This window comes from Podarcis tiliguerta, assembly GCF_965153285.1.
Source record: "Podarcis tiliguerta genome assembly, chromosome: 7".
Taxonomy (NCBI): Eukaryota; Metazoa; Chordata; class Lepidosauria; order Squamata; family Lacertidae; genus Podarcis; species Podarcis tiliguerta.
The window spans coordinates 26,429,263-26,448,333 of NC_139540.1; the positions used below are offsets into that span (position 1 = coordinate 26,429,263).

Below are 19,071 nucleotides of genomic sequence, written 5' to 3' on the forward strand. Positions count from 1 at the left end.
GTTGTGTTATTTTTTCCTTTAAGTATTACTTTTATACCAATTGTTAATGCTTCACCTTAAAGATTTAAATGATACTTATTAATTGGTGTTCTTTTTTATTTTTAACAGGTTGGTACGCAAGATTTTGCCAGAAACTTTCATGCCACTTACGTTTCTTGGGCTATTGCTTACCTCTTAGGCTTGGTCTGCCTAATTCGAGCCTGCTACTGGGGAGCCATAAAAGTCAGTTATCCAGAACACAGTTTTGCATAGACTCCTTATGCTTTCTTATAGAAAATGGAGATTTCTAGAGGGTCTGATAATATGAACTGAGTAACTTAAATATTTTTCCTTTTAATATTTCCATTCTGTTACAGATAGTTATAAGGCTGGGGATCCTTTAAGAACAAATGTTCATTGCACTACATTATATGCAAATAATTTGTTTTGCTGCTAGATTCCCAACCTCTGAATACTAAAGCTTTGTTTACACTATCATACATCTGTCTTAAAAGTACTGTTGAATTCAATTCCAACTACAGTATTCTTTTACTATATTAAACAGTCTGTGCCATTTGAGATGAGTATGTAAAAGCAAGGTGTTTGAGTTTCTACAATTGCTTCACATTTGTATGTACACTTACAAACTGTATCAAAGCAGCCTGCTTTAAAATTTTAAGCAATAAGCATTTTGCTTTAACTGCTTACTGTAACTTCTACTTAAGAACAAAGTGATCTTACTAAGTGTGCATCATTTTGAAGAATGGAGCTTTTGCTAGGGTGTCACCATTTGTAAACACAGTATGCTTTCAAATTTCCAAGTCAAGGTGTAATATTTTGGTAGTCCATCTTAAGAAAAATGTTAATTTAAACACAATTAAAATTCAGCTTGGATAATTTTTTCTTCATTTCTTTCAAGGACCCTGGCACTTAATATTTTTTATCTTTTTACAGGCAAAGCCATGATTGGATTAATGGAACTTAATTGCTAGCAATTTGTATGAGTTCCTTTACAGGGTCTAAGTAAGGGAAGCATTTGATATGACTTGTTTTATAAATTTAGATGACTATAGGGTGATGTTGGGTTACCTCTCAGTTTGCTTGGATTGTGGTTTATTTTCCATAATAGGAAAATAATTTTCCAGTCACTGCAAAGGGAAATATAGCTTTACACTAACTAATAGGAAATGAAATGGAGTAAACAGTTACTCTGATCATTCCATAGATGTATAGCTGGTTAGTATAACACTGAAAACTAGTTGAACAATACAACAACTAAAGATGATTTTCTTGAGGTCACAAATAAATTATGGGGACCAGTTATTGCACTGCCCATCTTTGAAGTTTTACACAAAGTGTTTTTTAAAATTCTGAAGGAATACCTTGAGCCCTTTAGATTACAGTAGTCCTTAGATAATGGGAGTTGAGGTTAGATAAATGTGAATGTTCCAGGGTTGTGCATAATATTTTCAATGATCTATATTCCTGTTTGGGGGCAAAGTGATGCTTGGGTGAGGATTTGGAGCACAATAAATGTATCCTTCAAACTGTAAATGAAAGTCTTTGTATAATGTTAAATGTACAAAAGCAGTAGCTCAGGATTACCATGTACCTTTTAAAATACACTAATAAAGATTATTATTCAAAGCTATTATTTTTGGATTCTCATTGGGGAACCTCTGTGGTGGATTCATTGATCTTGTGAGCCAGTAGCCAGTGACTTGGGATTCATAGGAAAGACATTGTGAAGAACAAGAGGGGGTAATCTTTCTTCCATGGGGTACAGTGACTAATCCCATGAGGCAGGATAGTTTAACCCATTAATCACCAATGCAGGCCCTCAGAAGTAAATCATATTCAATTCAATGGGGCTTACTCCTAGGTTAGTTTTCTTATGATTGCCACTTAACCACAAGCACAAGTCTTTTTCACTGCAACATTTTAGTTCATACATGTGTATTTTATACAGGAAATGGTAATAGGTGTGTCTTGATGAAACAAAGCTCTTATAAGAGCCCACTACTCTAGTGCACTGTATATGCTGCTTTCCGTGAAGGCTGCTCAGAAACTTCAGCTACTACAAAATATGGCTACTATGTGCTGAGGTTTTTTCTGGGAGCAGTTGAAGGTCTTTTTCATTTACCCAGGTCTTTCAGTGACATTTTTTAAAAGTTTTGTTTTATATGTATTATTCCTGGAGAGAGTGCTGTTGCATTTCTATTTTTGATCTTTTAAAAATAATACTACACACTAAGTGGGTCTAGATGTCAAATTTTAAAAATAACAATGCTTTGTTTTGACCAAAGATACAAAGAAATAACATCACCAAAAAATTGTTTATTGTGACCAGAATAACAACTGAAAGGAACTTGAGGATGTTAAGGAAAAGGACATTCTAAAAGTAGGTTTCATCTGGAATACTTCCAAGACCTTCGTAAAATGAAGAAACATTATCAACCTTGAGGATTGAAATGAAAAATCTATAAGGGCAATGGAACAGCCAGTTGTAAAATTGGCACTGTATTATAGTATTTCAACCTTATGATAAAACTATTTTCTCATTGCCAAAGTCATAATGGACTTCAGGTTTTTTTTGTAAAATATTTTAAGTTCTCTAGTGCATGTGTGAAATAAGCAAGGTTACACTATGAAGAAAATGTAGACCACCAGAGTTGCTGTGATATTTTCATCATGAAGGGCCTCTCTCTCATGGCTGGTGGGCACTGAAGGTTAACTGTATATAAGACAGTTTATGATTTAAGAATTATGGACCCTGAAGGGACCATAAAAGCCCTTGAATAATAGCATAGGGTCAGAGTGTAGCTTGCTGCCAATGATATACACTGAGCAGAATGTGAAGGAGTCTACAGGATCGTAGTTAGAAGGTACAGATCATCTAGACCAATCCCCTACAATTCAGGAATCACAGCTAAACAATTCCCAACAAATGGCCACCCAAGCTCTGTTTCTTCCCCTGGACGAAAGCAACAATGCATGAGACCAGGGCCACATAACGGAAGATGTAAAAATTTCTAAAAACAGAAGATGGCAACTCTTTTCATACAAAAGATTCCAGGTTCAATCCCTTTTATTTCCACTTAAATGATTTGTGACAACAGGTGTTGAGAAAGATGCCTGCTGTGGAGCCTGGAGTTACTGTCAGCACACAGTATTGTCCAAAACAGACAATGGACTGATTTTGCTGAAGCACTTAAAAGGAAAAGCATAACCTGGAAAAGTTGGGGTCAAAAACTCCAGTCTAAGTTGTTCCATGTAAGTTTAATCCATATGCAGCTTCATCCTGACCTGAATTTAAATGTCTAATAAAAACGTATCTTCATTTTCATTGCTTTAAGCAGTTTTTTCAACCTTTTCACTCCCCATCCTTTCTGCATTTAGTCTCCAACAGTGCAATCACACTGTGGTCATTAAGGCACAATGTAAGTACGCATAGGCTTGCAGCTCCAAACCAATATGCACTTACCTGAGAGTAAGTACCACAAAACTAAACAAAATTCCATTGTTAGGTTGTAATCCTATGCACGCTTACCCGAACAGAAGATCCGTTGAATGCTGCAGGATTTATGCATACATAAGATCAAGCAGCAAAATGGGAAACATGACTCCACCCACTTTCCATTCTATACAGTAGATGTGTACCATAGTTCTACACATTGGTTAGGAACGTAAGAGCCTGCTCGAGCAGTCCAATGGTCTCTATCTCGTCCAGCACCATTACTTTACTTATTTCATAAAATTTATATACTGCTCGATTCTTACATTGGCCAAGCAGAAACCACAGGCGGGACCTGAGCACAGCACCCAAGTCCTACCCAGTGGGATTGATTCATAAGCAACTTCAGCCCCAGTAGCTCCTGAAATAGATTTCAGGACTGTGCAATCATAATCTGAGGTCCTTCTTCATGTGCCTGGTCCAGTAGAAATCCAGAAGGCGGCAACACCAGAACACGCCTTTTTAGTGGTGGCTACCCATTTGTGGAAAGGGACATGGGTGGCGCTGTGGGTTAAACCACAGGGCCTAGGACTTGCCGATCAGAAGGTCGGCGGTTTGAATCCCCGCAACGGGGTGAGCTCGCGTTGCCCGGTCTGTAGTCCTGCCAATCTAGCAGTTTGAAAGGACATCAAAGTACAAGTAGATAAATAGGTACCGCTCTGGTGGGAAGGTAAACGGTGTTTCCGTGTGCTGCTCTGGTTCGCCAGAAGCGGCTTAGTCATGCTGGCCACATGACCCGGAAGCTGTATGCCAATAAAACGAGATTAGCGCCGCAGCCCCAGAGTCGGTCACGACTGGACCTAATGGTCAGGGGTCCCTTTACCTTTACCCATTTGTGGAATGTTCTCCCCACTATCTTTAGGGGCTCAACGGGACACTGTGACAGAAACCAGAGCGCACGAAGACGCCGTTTACCTTCCTGCCGCAGCGGTACCTCAATAAATAAAGACTGAGGGCACATAACCAAATTAATGACGCTGTTAGGATGTGGGACACAGCAGCGATGCGCTTTGACAAGCGGTATACTCTGCTAAAGCAAAACAACTGAGACGGGACTGCTCAAGTTAGAACTTGGCCCGGACAGACTCTTCCAAGAATCATACAACTGTAGAGCCGGAAGGGACCCCATGGGTCATCTAGTCCTACCCCCGGCAATGCAGGAATCTCAGCTAAAGATGACAGAAGGCCATCGCATCCAACCTCTGCTTCAAAACCTCCAAGGTGTCCACAACCAATGTCGAGCAGCTCCTTACCAGTTCCAACTCCAGGAATTCTCCAAAAAAATAATGGGGGACCCCTCCCCTTTAAAAAACAAAAGCCCACCTAGTTCCAGAGATTGAAGGCGCGCCTTTCCCTTCCAGCCAAGTCTGTCAACCCCGGGTGGCGCGAGCGACCGAGCACGTGACGCCAACGGCCTCCGCCGCCTGCACAGCGCAGGCGCGAGAGCGCGCGCCGGCTTCGGAATGCTTAGCCGCACGCGGGGAGACCGTTAGTTGCTTAGCCAGGGGAGAGTGTTCCGGCCCTGGCTCCACCCACTTTCACAGGCGGCCCCGCCCACTTCGCGCTTCTAAAAGTGTGAAGGCGGCGACGGGTGGGCCTTGTCAGTTGTGGTTGGAGCGGGACGCCGAAAGCTGCCGAGCCTTTAATTCGTCGGAGTTCGCGGTAAACGGTAAGGAGGGGATATTTGGAGAGGGAGGAGGAGTAGTTGTTTGTTCGTCGAGGTGGAAATTGGGAGCTCGTTGTCATGGGAGAGCCAGGCCTGTAAGCCGCCTTGAGTCCCCTGAGGGGAAAAGGCGGGGTATAAATATTTAAAATCAAAACGAAACAAGCACCAACAATCAAGAGCCTCAGAAAGATGGAGAAGTGAAATTTTATGGAGGACTGAAAACGCGACCACCACCACCCTAGGTTCACCATATCGGTTTTCTATTTCAGTATTTGGCCCCCCGTCCCGTCGAGGTTGCCCTTGGACTCTTTGCTTTTAAGCGGTCTCTTGAATCTCAGGGATTTTTTAAATTTAAATTTATTTATTTATTTTGGAGTTCTGGTGTGTGGACCCAACCAAAGCGGGACTCCGCCCCTCGCATTTCTTTGCCAAGTCGCCTTTTAAAAAAAGAATATTTCTTGGTATTGTTTCGAATATAGCAGAAGGTGTTGTTATAGCTAACGGGCAAATAGGTCGCTGAAAATTAAATCTGTCACTTTAAAGTTCAGCAGCATACTGTCCAGGGAGTTTTTACTGGGACCCAAGCCCAGGTCCAAGACCATTTGGTTTCTCTGAACGGTTCAGCAGGAAGTAGGGGCTGTGTATCTAATATATGTGTGTGCTTTCTTTTGATGTGATGGGTTAGGAAGCGGATAAGGTGACCATGTGGTTAAATCATTTGAGTAAATTAATCATATCTGATTTGATTAGGTAAAGCTACATAAGTTTGTATACCAAAACCAATAATCCTGAATTCCTTATTTTCTCATAATGCACACAGGTATTGCAGCTGACACCCTCACTCTTTGTCAGTACTTATATATATATTTTTTAAAACCCCCTGAAAAGAAACATGCTGCCCAGGCACAAGAATGATTCCCATGCCTAGTGATGTGGGTTGTCTGAATTCGAAGGGTTTCCATGAATTTAAGAAATGGAAGCTTCCCCCAGAAAAGCACTGGAAAACCTCACTGCCCATGTTACATTTTAGACACAGAAAGCTGTAAAATGTATTTGTATTAATGTACTTTTAATCTTTGTTGGAAGCCTCCCAGAGTGGCTGGGGAAACCTAGCCAGATGGGCAGGGTACAAATAATAAATTATTATTAAATTATTAAAGTGGAGGAGTTGTCTACCTGGTTCATTATGACAGTGCAATCTGCAGTATCTGGTTGCTATTATTAGAATTTTGCTTTCAAACAGACAAACCCAAAAGTAGCTGAGGTCTATTTAGGTTTGGCGAAAAAGTAATTAACATATTCAGTTATAATAATCATGATTTCATGATAACTCTGACTGCTAAGACATGTTCAGATACATGTAACTAAAGCTTATAGATTCATAAATGTGCAAAGGAAGTAGTTTCTTTTTTTACAACATATTTTAAAAGGCTAAAAACCAAAATGGAAGATAGTGTCCAGCAACAGCTGACTTTGATGATTAGGGTTTATTTAACTTGCACATATCCATTGCCATTCTCAAGGCCAATAAAATCACTACATGCCTACCTAGGATACAACAAAGTAAAAGTTCACAAAGGCATCACAAATCACATCTTCAGAAGCGCATTGTACAAGGTGTGGACAACTTATCAACCCTTATTGGAACTGTATACACCATGGTGGCTATCACCATTAGAAGCCTTCTCAGTCAAAAAAATAAATACTGTATGACAGGGAATTGGGCAACGTACAGCCAATTAGTAAAGGAAGAACAAGGCCAACCAAAACTGAAAACATTCAAAGAAATAAGGCACCATCTCACAGACTGGCTTCAATATCACCAATGTTTTTTCCTCGGATAAAAAATTAGGCTTTGGGAAGGGAGAATCAAAGTTGCAAAAAGTATTATTAGGAAATAATAAAACATTATTATCTAAAGTATACAATCTATTATTAGAGTGGGACTTAAAATATAAACAAATAAAAGAAGCACAGAGCAAATGGGCTCAAGATATTGGACATATAATACAATTAGACCAGTGGGAAAGGTTATTGAAAATTGATAGAAGATTCACTGACTGCTATTCTGTAAAAGAGAATATCATAAAGATGTTCTATAGGTGGCATATGACTCCTAAATATATATAAAATATATAAGACCAAAGCCAATCTTTGTTGGAAATGCATGAAAGTAGAGGGTACTATAATGCACCTTTGGTGGGGCTGCAAAAAAGTCAAAAAAATTCTGGGGCCGCATCCACAATGAACTAAAAAAGATGCTTAGGATATCTTTAGGGCGGGAAACCGAGTCATTCTTACTGAGTAGTAGGATATGCGATACCACAAGAAAGGGGGGAAATCTTTTATGCAACTGCAGCAGCCAGGTTACTCCTTGCAAAGAACTGGAAAGGAAATTATATATCCACAGAAGAGAATTGGCTATCTAAATTAACAGAATTTATAGAACTGGCAAAATTAACTGTGGCAATAAGATATCAAACACATCAGAAATTAAGGTGACAATGGTTATGGTTCGAAGAGTATATGAGTAAACACTGCTCTAAAGATAACGTGCTGATATGTTTAGACTAAGCTTGTAAAGCCATCTTGATAATATAATAGTATACTAAAAGAAATAATGTAGTGATACATGATTTGCAATGTAATAAGAACTTGAATGAAAAAATGACGAGCACTGGTGGAGGGAAGTCACAAAGGTGCATTTTCATCCACCTATTTTATGTACTTATTTCTTACCTTAACTTTTTTCTTTTTCTTCTTTTCCTTTTTTCCTTTTTTGTTGTTATTATGATGATATTATGGTTGTAAATGTATGTGTATTAATATTTGTATGAATGTCTAATCAAATAAAATAAAATAAAACAAAATATTTTTTTAAAAATCACTATAGAAAACAAATACATTAAAACTGCAGTCCTGTACTTGTTTACCTAGGAACAAGTCCCACTGAACTAAATCAGGCATACTTCTGAATAAACATGTTTAGGATTGCACTGTAAATCAATTTACAATGACATGAAAAATATGACTCCTACGATGATGTCCTCTTTAGTGCCTCCCTCAAGAAAATAGCCGTAAACATTCAAAGAGTGCATAACAGTTCATAATATGCTAATAGTAGATTGGGAAATAGTTTACTGATTTAGCCATAGTGAACATTCCCAGTCAAATCAGGATTAATAGGCCACTACTCTTGCTTGACTAAACCATTTCTGGCGAACCAGAGCAGCGCACGGAAACGCTGTTTACCTTCCCGCCGGAGCTTCCCTTTACCTTTTACTCTTGCTTATTAAACAAGAGAGGCTAAACCTGTTATATATTTAGTTGAAAGATACAGCTGCTAAGTTCACGTTTAGGGTGTTACTGAAATATTGCATAACATTAGGAATTATTAGGAATTTAGCTTCTTTTTGTTCTTTTTAAGGATGAGACAAGAAAGTTCAAAGATAGGGAACAGGGTTAAGGGTTTGGTGTGCGATGCTAGAGAGTGTGCTACAGCAGGTGGACAACCTTATGTTGCAAGTTGATAAATGCATGTTAAGCTTCTTAATTTCTGGATGTTCTATAGTTATTTGCATGTACATGTACCTTGTCTTTTATAGTATGGCTCCTCAAAGTGTTTAAAATAATGGAAACAAAAGGAATGATTGGTAAGCCCCTCCAGCCAGCAAGACCTGCACGCCATCTCTCGTCCCATGGTAAGCATCTTGATGATTTTGGAGTGCATACTTGGAAATAGAGTACCAAACTATATGTAATTTGCTGTTGCATGATGTGGTTCTTAGATATTAAATAGCAATTAGAGGAGAGATCAGAATAAAAGGAGCGAATTTTAAGCCTTTCCTTCTGTGCCACAGTCCTAACAGTAGTCTCTCTCTCTGTATGTATGTATGTGTGTGTGTGTGTGTGTGTGAGAGAGAGAGAGAGAGAGGGGGGGGGTGAATTTCTGAAGTTCTTTTAGATGAGGTAAAGAAGTAGAAAGATGGGCATCAAGGTTGAGAACTCAGGGAAGCTGCCATTGTCACCAGTGGCATTTATAATAGTTTAACCCTAAGAGATAGCATTACTAGTTTTTATGTGCCCATATTTATTTATTGCATTTATCTATTATCATTATGCCAAGACACTATTACAAATAGTACAAAATATTCTCTGACTGACACCTAGAGCTGATGGCACTAGCTGTTTTGGCATTTAATTGCAGCCCCCCATTACAAGTCATGCAAAGCAAGGTTCTTCTGAATATTCCCTGAGATAAAGTTCCATTAGATATAAAAAGGTAAAGGTACCCCTGCCCGTACGTGCCAGTCTTGACAGACTCTAGGGTTGTGCGCCCATCTCACTCAAGAGGCCGGGGGCCAGCGCTGTCCAGAGACACTTCCGGGTCACGTGGCCAGCGTGACATCGCTGCTCTGGCGAGCCAGAGCCGCACACGGAAACGCCGTTTACCTTCCCGCTAGTAAGCGGTCCCTATTTATCTACTTGCACCCAAGGGTGCTTTCGAACTGCTAGGTTGGCAGGCGCTGGGACCGAACAGCGGGAGCGCACCCCGCCGCGGGGATTCGAACCGCCGACCTTTCGATCGGCAAGCCCTAGGCACTGAGGCTTTAACCCACAGCGCCACCCGCGTCCCATTAGATATAGTGGGGCTTAATTCTGAGAAGACATCTACAGAACTATGCTGTAAAAATAACCAACCCGCCCCGCTTATATTTTTGCCATATTCATTGACAACATTGCCATCCTCTCTGTTACGCATACATAAAGTTATATTTTAATTGTACTTTACTCTCCACATTTGGTCTGTTGGCAAGTAATGCTGCTTTTCTCTTAATAACAATGCAGAGAAATACAGCCCTTCCTCTCTGTTCCGTTTGTGAAAACTCTGGTTCATTTCCTGGTCACCCCTTGCATTTACTACTGCAACTGTCCATTTCTGGCAAAAAAAAATTCCTAACTTCACCATGGGGTTCTGAACTGGTGGTGACTGACCAGGAAAGAAATCTTGGCTATGGCGGATAGCTCAATGAAAATGTCAAACCAGTGTACAGCAGCTTTGGGGGAAAAAGTGAATGACATGCTGGCGGTTATAAAGGAATTGAAAATATTATGTCTTTATACAAATTGTAGTGCAACCACACTTGGAATATTGTGCACACTTCTGGTGTCCACACTTCAAGGATATTGTAGAGCTGAAAAGGGTTCAGAAATGAGCAACCAAAATTATCAAGGGACTGGAGAAACTCCCCTATGAGGAAAGCAAACAACATTTGAGGCTTTTTAGTTTAGAAAAAAGGAGTAAGTGGAGATGTGGTATAAGATTATGCATGATGTAGAGGATGTAGATGGGGATAATTTTTTTCTCAATTTCTCAATACTAGAACCCAGTCATTCAATAAGCTGAATGGAAGATTCAGAAGAGACAAAAAGTACTTCTTCACATTGTTCATAGTTAAACTAGGGAGTTTGCTCTCATCAGATGTGATACAGACTTGGATAGCTTTTAACAGGAATTGGATAAATTCAAGCAGGACAAGGCTATCAAACATAGTAGTAATGATGGCTATATTGCCTCTAGCATCAGAAACAATATGCCTCTGAATACCAGTTGCTGTGGAACATGACTGGAGAAAATACTGTTTCATTCATGTCGTGCTTCTAAGCTTTCAAAATACAAAAAAACCCCCAAACTTTGCTTGGCTTTTAGTTAAGAATTAAGTTTATCTCCCCTATTTTTATCTTAAATTGTTTTATCCTGTTCTTAGTTGTGTGGTAATAATTTTAGTGATTTGCTTTTATATTTTATGTAAGCCTATATGAATTTTTATTTTAAAAAACTGCTTTGAATTTATTATTTTTAGAAAGCACAATATAATTTTTTTCATAAATAAAAAAGCCAAAGTCCACTATGGCACTGCCATTTTATCTGTCTGTTCATATATATTAATATTTCCCTGTCCTTCACAATTGTCCTTTCTCCCTTGTTGCTCCTTTTGTCTTGATGCACCTTAATTTTGTCACCTTACTTCAGATTTCTCCTCAAAACCCACCTTTTCTGTGAAGCATTTTTCATAACCCTTTAGTCTTCATACTCTTTTAACAAGTAACCAAAATGCATTCAAGTTCTTCCATTGTTTACTCCTGCCTTAATTTCTGTTACCTTACTAGTGGCGAAACATGATCAGCTGTGCTGTATTTTATATTGTAAGCTTGAGATATTTACAAATCATCATGTACATTGATGGTTTCATGTATGTTTCGTATGGACTCAATATTACACTGTTGCTGTGGATTCAGGGTGTTTAATTTTTGAAGTTGGATTAGAGCAAGAAAGTGTAGTTCAGTTTACTAACAAAGAAGTAAACATATTAAATTATTTCTACAACATCCTTTCCCACAGTATCAGCAACCACTTTCACTTTCCAGACAAAGTTTCCATGCAACCCTTCTGTACGTTTGCATAATGAAATTAGTTCGGTAAGTATTCATCCAGTATACAAAATAAATAATATTCACTATATTCTGGGCTACTACAAATGTCCCAACGGAGCTTTGATATAACTAGATAATAACTGTGTCTCAACTTCAGTTTTCAATTTGGGAGACGGGAATAATGATGTGCCTTGAGATTATAAAGCTGAATGAAATAATTATTTTTACAGTAATATGGTGGGGGGATGATGATTTTGGTAGCTGTGCCTACAGAATCAGTAGTAAATAGTTCCATTTACACACTCAGTAGTCTAATCCTTGAATCTCCACCAGCCTTTCCTATCCTGGTACTCTCTAGAGAGGTTTTGGATTCCCATCAGTCGGAGGTAATATTACAAAGGGTCGTGGGTGATGGTAGTTGCAGACCTAAGCATCTAAAATGCACTAGGTTGCAGAAGGTTGTCTACTTTGTATTTCTCTGGAAATTAATTGGATTTGTATAAAGCAGTTTGAGACCTGATATTCAAGCAATTGTGTCAAGGAACCCATTTAGATGAAGCATGACCATTGACACAGTAGTGAAGCATAGAAAGGCTTATGGGTCAATAGATATGACTCCATTACAAGATAATACTAACTTCCTCATTTTCATTTAAGTGGCATGCCTGTTAAAGTATCTGTGCCAATATCATATGTAGTGACTGCATACATACCATTTTTATGTTAGTTTGGGATAGTGAAGCAGTGTAAATCTGAAGTTTGTGGTCTTGGTAGGCAGGCAGATACTGTACATAACAGTTAAGGACACATTTTTTGTGGTAGGGGTATGTTTTGGTTTTGTAATGGCCTTAAATGTTAACAAAATAAATGTGCTATATTTTGTAGCACCTTAAATGCAAGCAATTTTACTGTGGTCTGAATTTTCATGGGCTAGCTTCCACTTTATTGGGTGCATGAAGTTTAATGGCTATGTGTACACAAGGCGCTGTGGGTAAAAGCCTCAGCGCCTAGGACTTGCCGATCGAAAGGTCGGCGGTTCGAATCCCTGCGGCGGGGTGCGCTCCCGTCGCTCGGTCCCAGCGCCTGCCAACCTAGCAGTTTGAAAGCACCCCCGGGTGCAAGTAGATAAATAGGGACCGCTTACTAGCGGGAAGGTAAACGGCGTTCCGTGTGCTGTGCTGGCTCGCCAGATGCAGCTTGTCACGCTGGCCACGTGACCCGGAAGTGTCTGCGGACAGCGCTGGCTCCCGGCCTCTAGAGTGAGATGAGCGCACAACCCTAGAGTCTGTCAAGACTGGCCCGTACGGGCAGGGGTACCTTTACCTTTACCTTTACACAAAGACACACACACTAATTATATTATATAAGCATCAAACAGCGCTTCAGACAAGCTTGCTCTGGTCTCTTTCAGGATTCATTTATACACACCTACACCTATGCAGGTGGCGCCGTGGGTTAAACCACAGAGCCCAGGACTTGCTGATCAGAAGGTCGGCGGTTTGAATCCCCGCAACGGGGTGAGCTCCCGTTGCTCGGTCCCTGCTCCTGCCAACCTAGCAGTTCGAAAGCACGTCAAAGTGCAAGTAGAGAAATAGGTACCGCTCTGGCGGGAAGGTAAACGGCATTTCCGTGCGCTGCTCTTGTTCGCCAGAAGCGGCTTAGTCATGCAGGCCACATGACTCGGAAGCTGTACACCTGCTCCCTCGGCCAATAAAGCAAGATGAGCGCCGCAACCCCAAAGTCGGTCACGGCTGGACCTAATGGTCAGGGGTCTCTTTACAACTTGTTTGCAGTGTGGGTGTAAAACTGAGGTTATAGGACAGGCTTTCCTCAACCTCAGCCCTCCAGATGTTTTTGGCATACAACTCCCATGATCCCTAGCTAGCAGGACCAGTGGTCAGGGATGATGGAAATTGTAGTCTCAAAACATCTGGAGGGCCCGAGGTTGAGGAATCTGTTATAGAGGAATACAGAAAGTACCAACATTGTTATTAACAATGGCTTCTTACAAAATAGCTGCTGATCATTCAAAATACAGCAATATTATTATTAGTATTTATTAGATCTGTTAGTTGCTTGTATGCAAGCAACTTAAATCACATTTAAAACATAAATATCAATACATTATGCAATAAAAACAGAAAAACAACCCCCTCAAACAGCCCCAGGAAGCTTTGGCAGTGCACGAGTAACAAAATGACATCATCTTAGTCTATCAAAAGCTTGGGAAAAAATGATATATCTTAATTGGTGCTGAAAATACTGCTTGGGGGACCCAAGCAGTAAAGAGGTTTATAGGTCAAAACCAGCACTTTGAATTGGGCTTTGGTATCTTTGCTTTGCATGCTAACTGACACATGTAGTTTGATGATGGTACCTTTGTCCCTATTCAAGCCACATGCGATGACAATTAACATCTTGATAAATTGTAATACAGCATTTTCACATTAGTCTCTCTTGAAACTTCTTTTCTTCAAGGTTACAGGGGTCTGGTAGGTCGAGTTTCCGCGAATAGTTTTTGAGTCTTGCCATTTCTGGTGTCAAATTGGCATCAGTTGATTATTCTATTTTAAAATCTGGCCTCTTAGTCCATAATTTGGGAAACAATGACATAGAACTGAGCACAAAATTCACATTGCTGCTGTCCCCACCCTCTGAGCCACTGCTGGCTGTAATAAGCAGTTCAGCCATTTTCAGAGATTAAATAATCAGTAGGAAATGTTAGTAGCTGGCATAATCTATGTCAACTGTCTTTTTCTTTTCTTTTTCTGGCTTTGTCTCTGCACCAGCACTTTGTGACTGGTGGGCATCAGTAAATTTCAGCCCAAGCAGTAGAAGGTTTGAGAACCCCTGTTTTCTGGAGGCTGCAGAAATGCATTGCAGGCAGATTGAACATTGGAAGATGCGAAGGTGAAAGAACCTTTTGATGCTGGCGCTAGTTCCAGTAATAATTTTGCAGGGTGGACAAGTGGACAGACTTTGCATCTCGGTTTGCCACATGGCTTGTTCCTCTGTCCATGTTACATGACATATTGCTGATGAGTAGCTGTTTTAGGTTGGGTGGCTGCCTGTAAACAAGTACAGGTCTACCACCCAAGGCCTGTGAGAAAGTGTGACAGTCTTACTTTCTAAATCTCATTTCCCTTTTGCAACTACTTACACACATATGTGTGACACTTCATGCTTCTGGTGACATGGACTGCAGTACATGAAACTTTATGCCATAATAAACTCGTTAATCTTTAAGTTCTACAAGATTCATTGGTTTTGCAACCACAAATGCTGCTACTGCTACTCTGAATTTCCCCCCAATTAATAGAATTAAGCATTCATCATAATAGAATTACGTATTCATCACTATATTTGCATGAACAGCTAAAATGAATTCTAGACTGCAGTAAAACATCAGTAATTTATTCTTTGTTTTTAGATGTGCAAGTCTAATGGAATGCTGGTTTTAAATGACAGTCTGATTCCTACACTGTCAGAGCAGCATAAACCTGAAGTTACAAAAGGTAAACATTGTGAGTAGAAGTACTGAACAATGCTAATAAACTGGAGGTGTATGGACTATTGAAAAGCCAATTTTTAAATTTGGGACATGTCTTGATGGGCCTTTTTACATTGTCTCAGGATTGAGTAAGAGGCTTCAGGCAGTCATTGAGGAAACATGCATTGATCTTTGCATATTTACACAAAGTTTACCTCAGATTGCAATGTTAGGCTTGTTCTATTATTTAAAGTTTATAAAACTTTGGAATTGATTTGACTGAGTAAAATAGAGATTTACTTGTGTTCAAGAGCTCCTTCAGTACACAAAGCTCAGTGCAAGACAGCTTTTTGTACATCAGAGGTAAATGAGCTAAACTAGGTTTCAACTGGTTGACATTTCTTGTCCCTTCTCAATATTACTAATGCTATAGAACTCTCAGCTTTAAAACTATGTATAAATGGGTATCCCATAGTCTGTAGAAATCCCAATCTATTACAATTCAGCTTTCACAAATACTCACTTGCCAGTGAGGTAAGAATCATAAATACTATAAAAATAGTTTAATTTATAATTTTCACAAGCTGTTTCATGCATGTATGTACTCTTCAGCACAATACTTAACATTTAAAATTTGCATTGACAGAGAGAATAACATATAGTAGAGATTTCCTCTTGAAGCTTTCAAAGGTTTCACTTGCACAAAAGAAACCAGAATTTCTTCCCGATCATCCCATTGTACTTGAAAAACCAGTAAGTGTTTGAAAGTAGTTAAGTAGCTTGTTTTGTGTTAAAAGGAGTACAGATTAATTAATTGGTGGAGCTTGCTGTTGGTATCTAGTGCTGCAGTCATAGAAGGGGAATTATCTTATCCAGTGCTTTTTTTCTAAAAAATGTTTAGGGGTACTCTCATTTTCCTACTCGTATTGAAATACTGCCCCTCAATGAGGCCAAACTTATTTCACAAAATGTTTAGGGGTATGTGTATCCCTGCGTCCCCCCAGAAAAAAAGCACTGATCTTACCCCTCTTCCCACTATATCCCCCAACACTCCTGAATAGCTTCTCAAGTGTCCAGGGACAGCACAAAATGACTGAGATGTGGAGCAAGGGGGTAATTAGATAGGGGCAATATTTGAATAGAGCTCTTCTTATGCAAGCTGCCTTCACTCAGTTACCCCCTCCTAGCCACTATCACCCAGCAGGAGGCTACAGCATGAGAATGGGGGTGGGCTATACCCTTTGTACAAGCGTTCTTGCTTGAGCAACCTAGTATCTTCCATTTATGCAAGCTCCTTCCAAATTACCTACTGCTCAAGGAATAGTTCCTACTAATATGTTGCACACCTGGGAATTCTGAGTTTTTCAGAGCATAAGGTAAATATTGTATAATCTGTTGAGATGTTCTTGTGTTTCAATACTTTCCCAGTAACTCAAGTCATTCCCATAATCTGACATGAATACAAGAACTATAGGTATGACACAGTAAAGTGGGGTGTGGCTGGGAATTTTTCAGAGAGCTGCTATAGGGGAATGCTATAAAAATCTTTAAACATTTCTGGGTTTAAAGAGCAATCTGGAGCGTATGGGAAGGGCCTTACAAGATTACAAGTAGAGAAACTGACTCAAATTAATGGATACACTCCCATTTTTTTTATCGCTATTACTACTCCAAGAGCTTGTGTTCTCTTATTTCCTGGTTCTGTTACCCATTTATTATTTTATGTCAAGGGGCTGGGACTGGACCTGGTTGGTGGGCCAAATCCAGAGTTCTCCCACCTTCTGTGGACCACTTAGACAGGTGAATTGCCCTACCAACTTATACTCTGTTGTCAGCTTTGAACTCAAGGCTTGCAGAGTGCAACAAGTGTGTGCTTGATTCTTTTCCTTTTGGTAATTTGGTACTTTTTGAATTCAGCACTATTATTATAGCATCACATTCTGCACATATGTCACAAGCAATATACAAAATATATTAAAACAGCCAAAGAACAATTAAATAAGAGCACAGAAACTGATAGCAGGTGAATTTAAAAACAAACAGCAATACAAAGTATTGTTGCTGCAGGGAATCAGGAAAAAAAGGCTCCAAAATTGAAAGAAACCGAATTTTACAAGTGTGCTTCTGTTTCTCCCGTTTCAGTTGGCACTGTTGGTTTACCTGTCTCAAGCCTGATGTTACATGGCATTTGGTGATGGGCAGCTGGGGGTGGTTTTGACTAAACCATGTCATGGGCTAAATGGGGAGGCGTGTGAGCTGAAGGTTCCCTTCTGTAGTTTTACGCATATATGTGTGCTCCCAGCTTTTTAAATATTTGCTCAGAGTCTAATCCAGAGCTGTGATTGCCCTTAAGCTTGCTTAAATATCTATTGCGAATATTCTTCATTAACTAAATTTGGTGGTGGGACATTTTGTCTTGTAGAAAAACTATTTACTACCTACTGCAAGCAACAATAGGTCTTTCTGAAGATGAGGAATGTGTCTTTTTCACCACTAAAAATTAAGGGAAATGGGATCTGTAATGCCAATAGACTGTAATCAAAATTTATCTTTTACAGTTGGTGTACCCATCAGTTCATTTCGGAAGTAAAGCTGTTTTCAACAGAAAACTTATGTGAAAACTTCAAGTTTTGTATGACTTAAAGCAATAGTTCATTGAGCTTTTGTAGTTATAAAGGAGAAAACTGCTAAAATGAGGCAGAACCACTGTCACTTTTCAAATTTGGAAATGTTGCCTATGACACCATACTGCCATAGCTGTGATGCCTGAAGGACTGGAGTTCACTTGATCACTTTTGCTGCAACTGATTAGATATGTGCAATGGTGAGGAAGGCTATTCTCATTGGTCGGCTACTATAAACTACTGACTCCTCATGGCTACATACACCTTACAGTAAGCCTTCAAACCACCATCACATAGTAAACATTCCTCTGTATCAACCCTTAGTGAATGTTAAGTACACTGTGTATTATACATGTATATCTAAAATACTGGCTAGTATTTTATAAAAGCACATACTTAAATCTCTTCCATTGAAATCATTGGGACTTGACTTTGGTTGGATTGTGCCATTTTTTCCCCTAGTGTTATAACATTTCTAATGTATTTATAAATAGTAGCGGTATGTTTTAATAATTTTATCGTGACCTGTCCTTTTCCCTCTCTGCCCTTCCCCCATTTTTCACCTTATCTTTTTCTATCAATCACTGTAACTCTTCCTAAATAAACTAGATTGATTCAGGGTGGTGTGGATTTTAAACTGTGTAGAGTTAATTATGTGACTGTAAGCCACTGATCTTATTGTCTTAACTTTAGTCATCAGTATACAAAACAGTCCTACTTGGGAGTAGACCTGTTGAAATGAATCAACTTAAGTCCATTGATTTTAGTGGGTCTGTTGAGTAGGACTGAAGCTTGATACCACTCTCTATAACCAAGTGATATCTTTCTAGGTTAACGGTAGCTGTTGCTAGCAGCTATAACCAGGCAGTGGAATTATATAAAGGCTAAGTCCTATCCTGCTTTTTGTACTAAAAAAATAGTAGTTCTGCTATACATATCTCACTTTATGATTGCCAACTTATCTGCTGCTGACATTGTAGACAGATATACAAATAATGGTTACTTGCAACTTGTGCGGGGTTCTATTCTAACGATTGTGCATAAAGCCAAAATTGTGTATAGAACAACCTCTTGAACTGCCCGCACGTGAGCATCCCTACCACTCCAAAGCCAGTGCAGCAAATGGACTTTGCCTCCAACACAAGGTGAAGAGCTTTTAAGCTCTCTGCTTTCCTTATTGGGCTGTGTTCCTTAAGTGGACATCCTCGTCATAAACATTGTTACAGGTAACTTAAGCGATTTCAACTTTGCAGCCAGTCAGTTGAAATTACACAAATGAAATGCACTGAAGACGGACAGCTAAATTCGTTGTGACTTGACCTATCATTGTGACGTGACCTATGTGACTTGACCTATCATTGTT

General features: G+C 39.6%; 2 protein-coding genes and 1 long non-coding RNA gene across 11 annotated transcripts in view; 2 read left to right on the forward strand and 1 right to left on the reverse strand.

Moving 5' to 3' along the window:
- PIP4P2 (phosphatidylinositol-4,5-bisphosphate 4-phosphatase 2) overlaps positions 1 to 1,630 on the forward strand; it is a 25,269-nt gene extending 23,639 nt beyond the window's left edge. For all 4 annotated transcript variants that reach the window (XM_083451412.1, XM_083451411.1, XM_083451413.1 and 1 more), the window contains one exon: positions 109 to 1,630. In XM_083451412.1, the coding sequence (XP_083307538.1) occupies positions 109 to 178 (70 nt within the window). In that variant the 3' untranslated portion in view covers positions 179 to 1,630. The remainder of the gene's footprint in view (positions 1 to 108) is intronic.
- Positions 1 to 4,953, reverse strand: part of LOC310682533 — a 25,404-nt gene extending 20,451 nt beyond the window's left edge. For 2 of the 5 annotated variants that reach the window (XR_014513948.1, XR_014513951.1), the window contains exon 1: positions 4,817 to 4,935. This is a non-coding gene — a long non-coding RNA (uncharacterized lncRNA). Of the gene's footprint in view, positions 1 to 4,816 lie in introns of all 5 variants that reach the window. The other 3 variants (XR_014513949.1, XR_014513952.1, XR_014513950.1) reach the window with 2 other exon arrangements.
- Positions 4,954 to 4,993: 40 nt separating this feature from the next.
- LOC310682510 (uncharacterized protein C8orf88) lies at positions 4,994 to 18,326 on the forward strand. Of its 2 annotated transcripts, none has more exons than XM_083451464.1 (6): positions 4,994 to 5,162; positions 8,765 to 8,860; positions 11,563 to 11,639; positions 15,025 to 15,109; positions 15,731 to 15,837; positions 17,507 to 18,326. In XM_083451464.1, exons 2-6 carry the CDS (start codon positions 8,791 to 8,793, stop codon positions 17,549 to 17,551), a joined length of 384 nt encoding a protein of 127 aa, XP_083307590.1. In that variant the 5' UTR covers positions 4,994 to 5,162; positions 8,765 to 8,790; the 3' UTR covers positions 17,552 to 18,326. The 2 variants fall into 2 exon arrangements, with proteins under 2 accessions (XP_083307590.1, XP_083307589.1); XM_083451463.1 differs by having other exon boundaries at positions 17,643 to 18,326.
- The last annotated feature ends 745 nt before the right edge of the window (positions 18,327 to 19,071 follow it).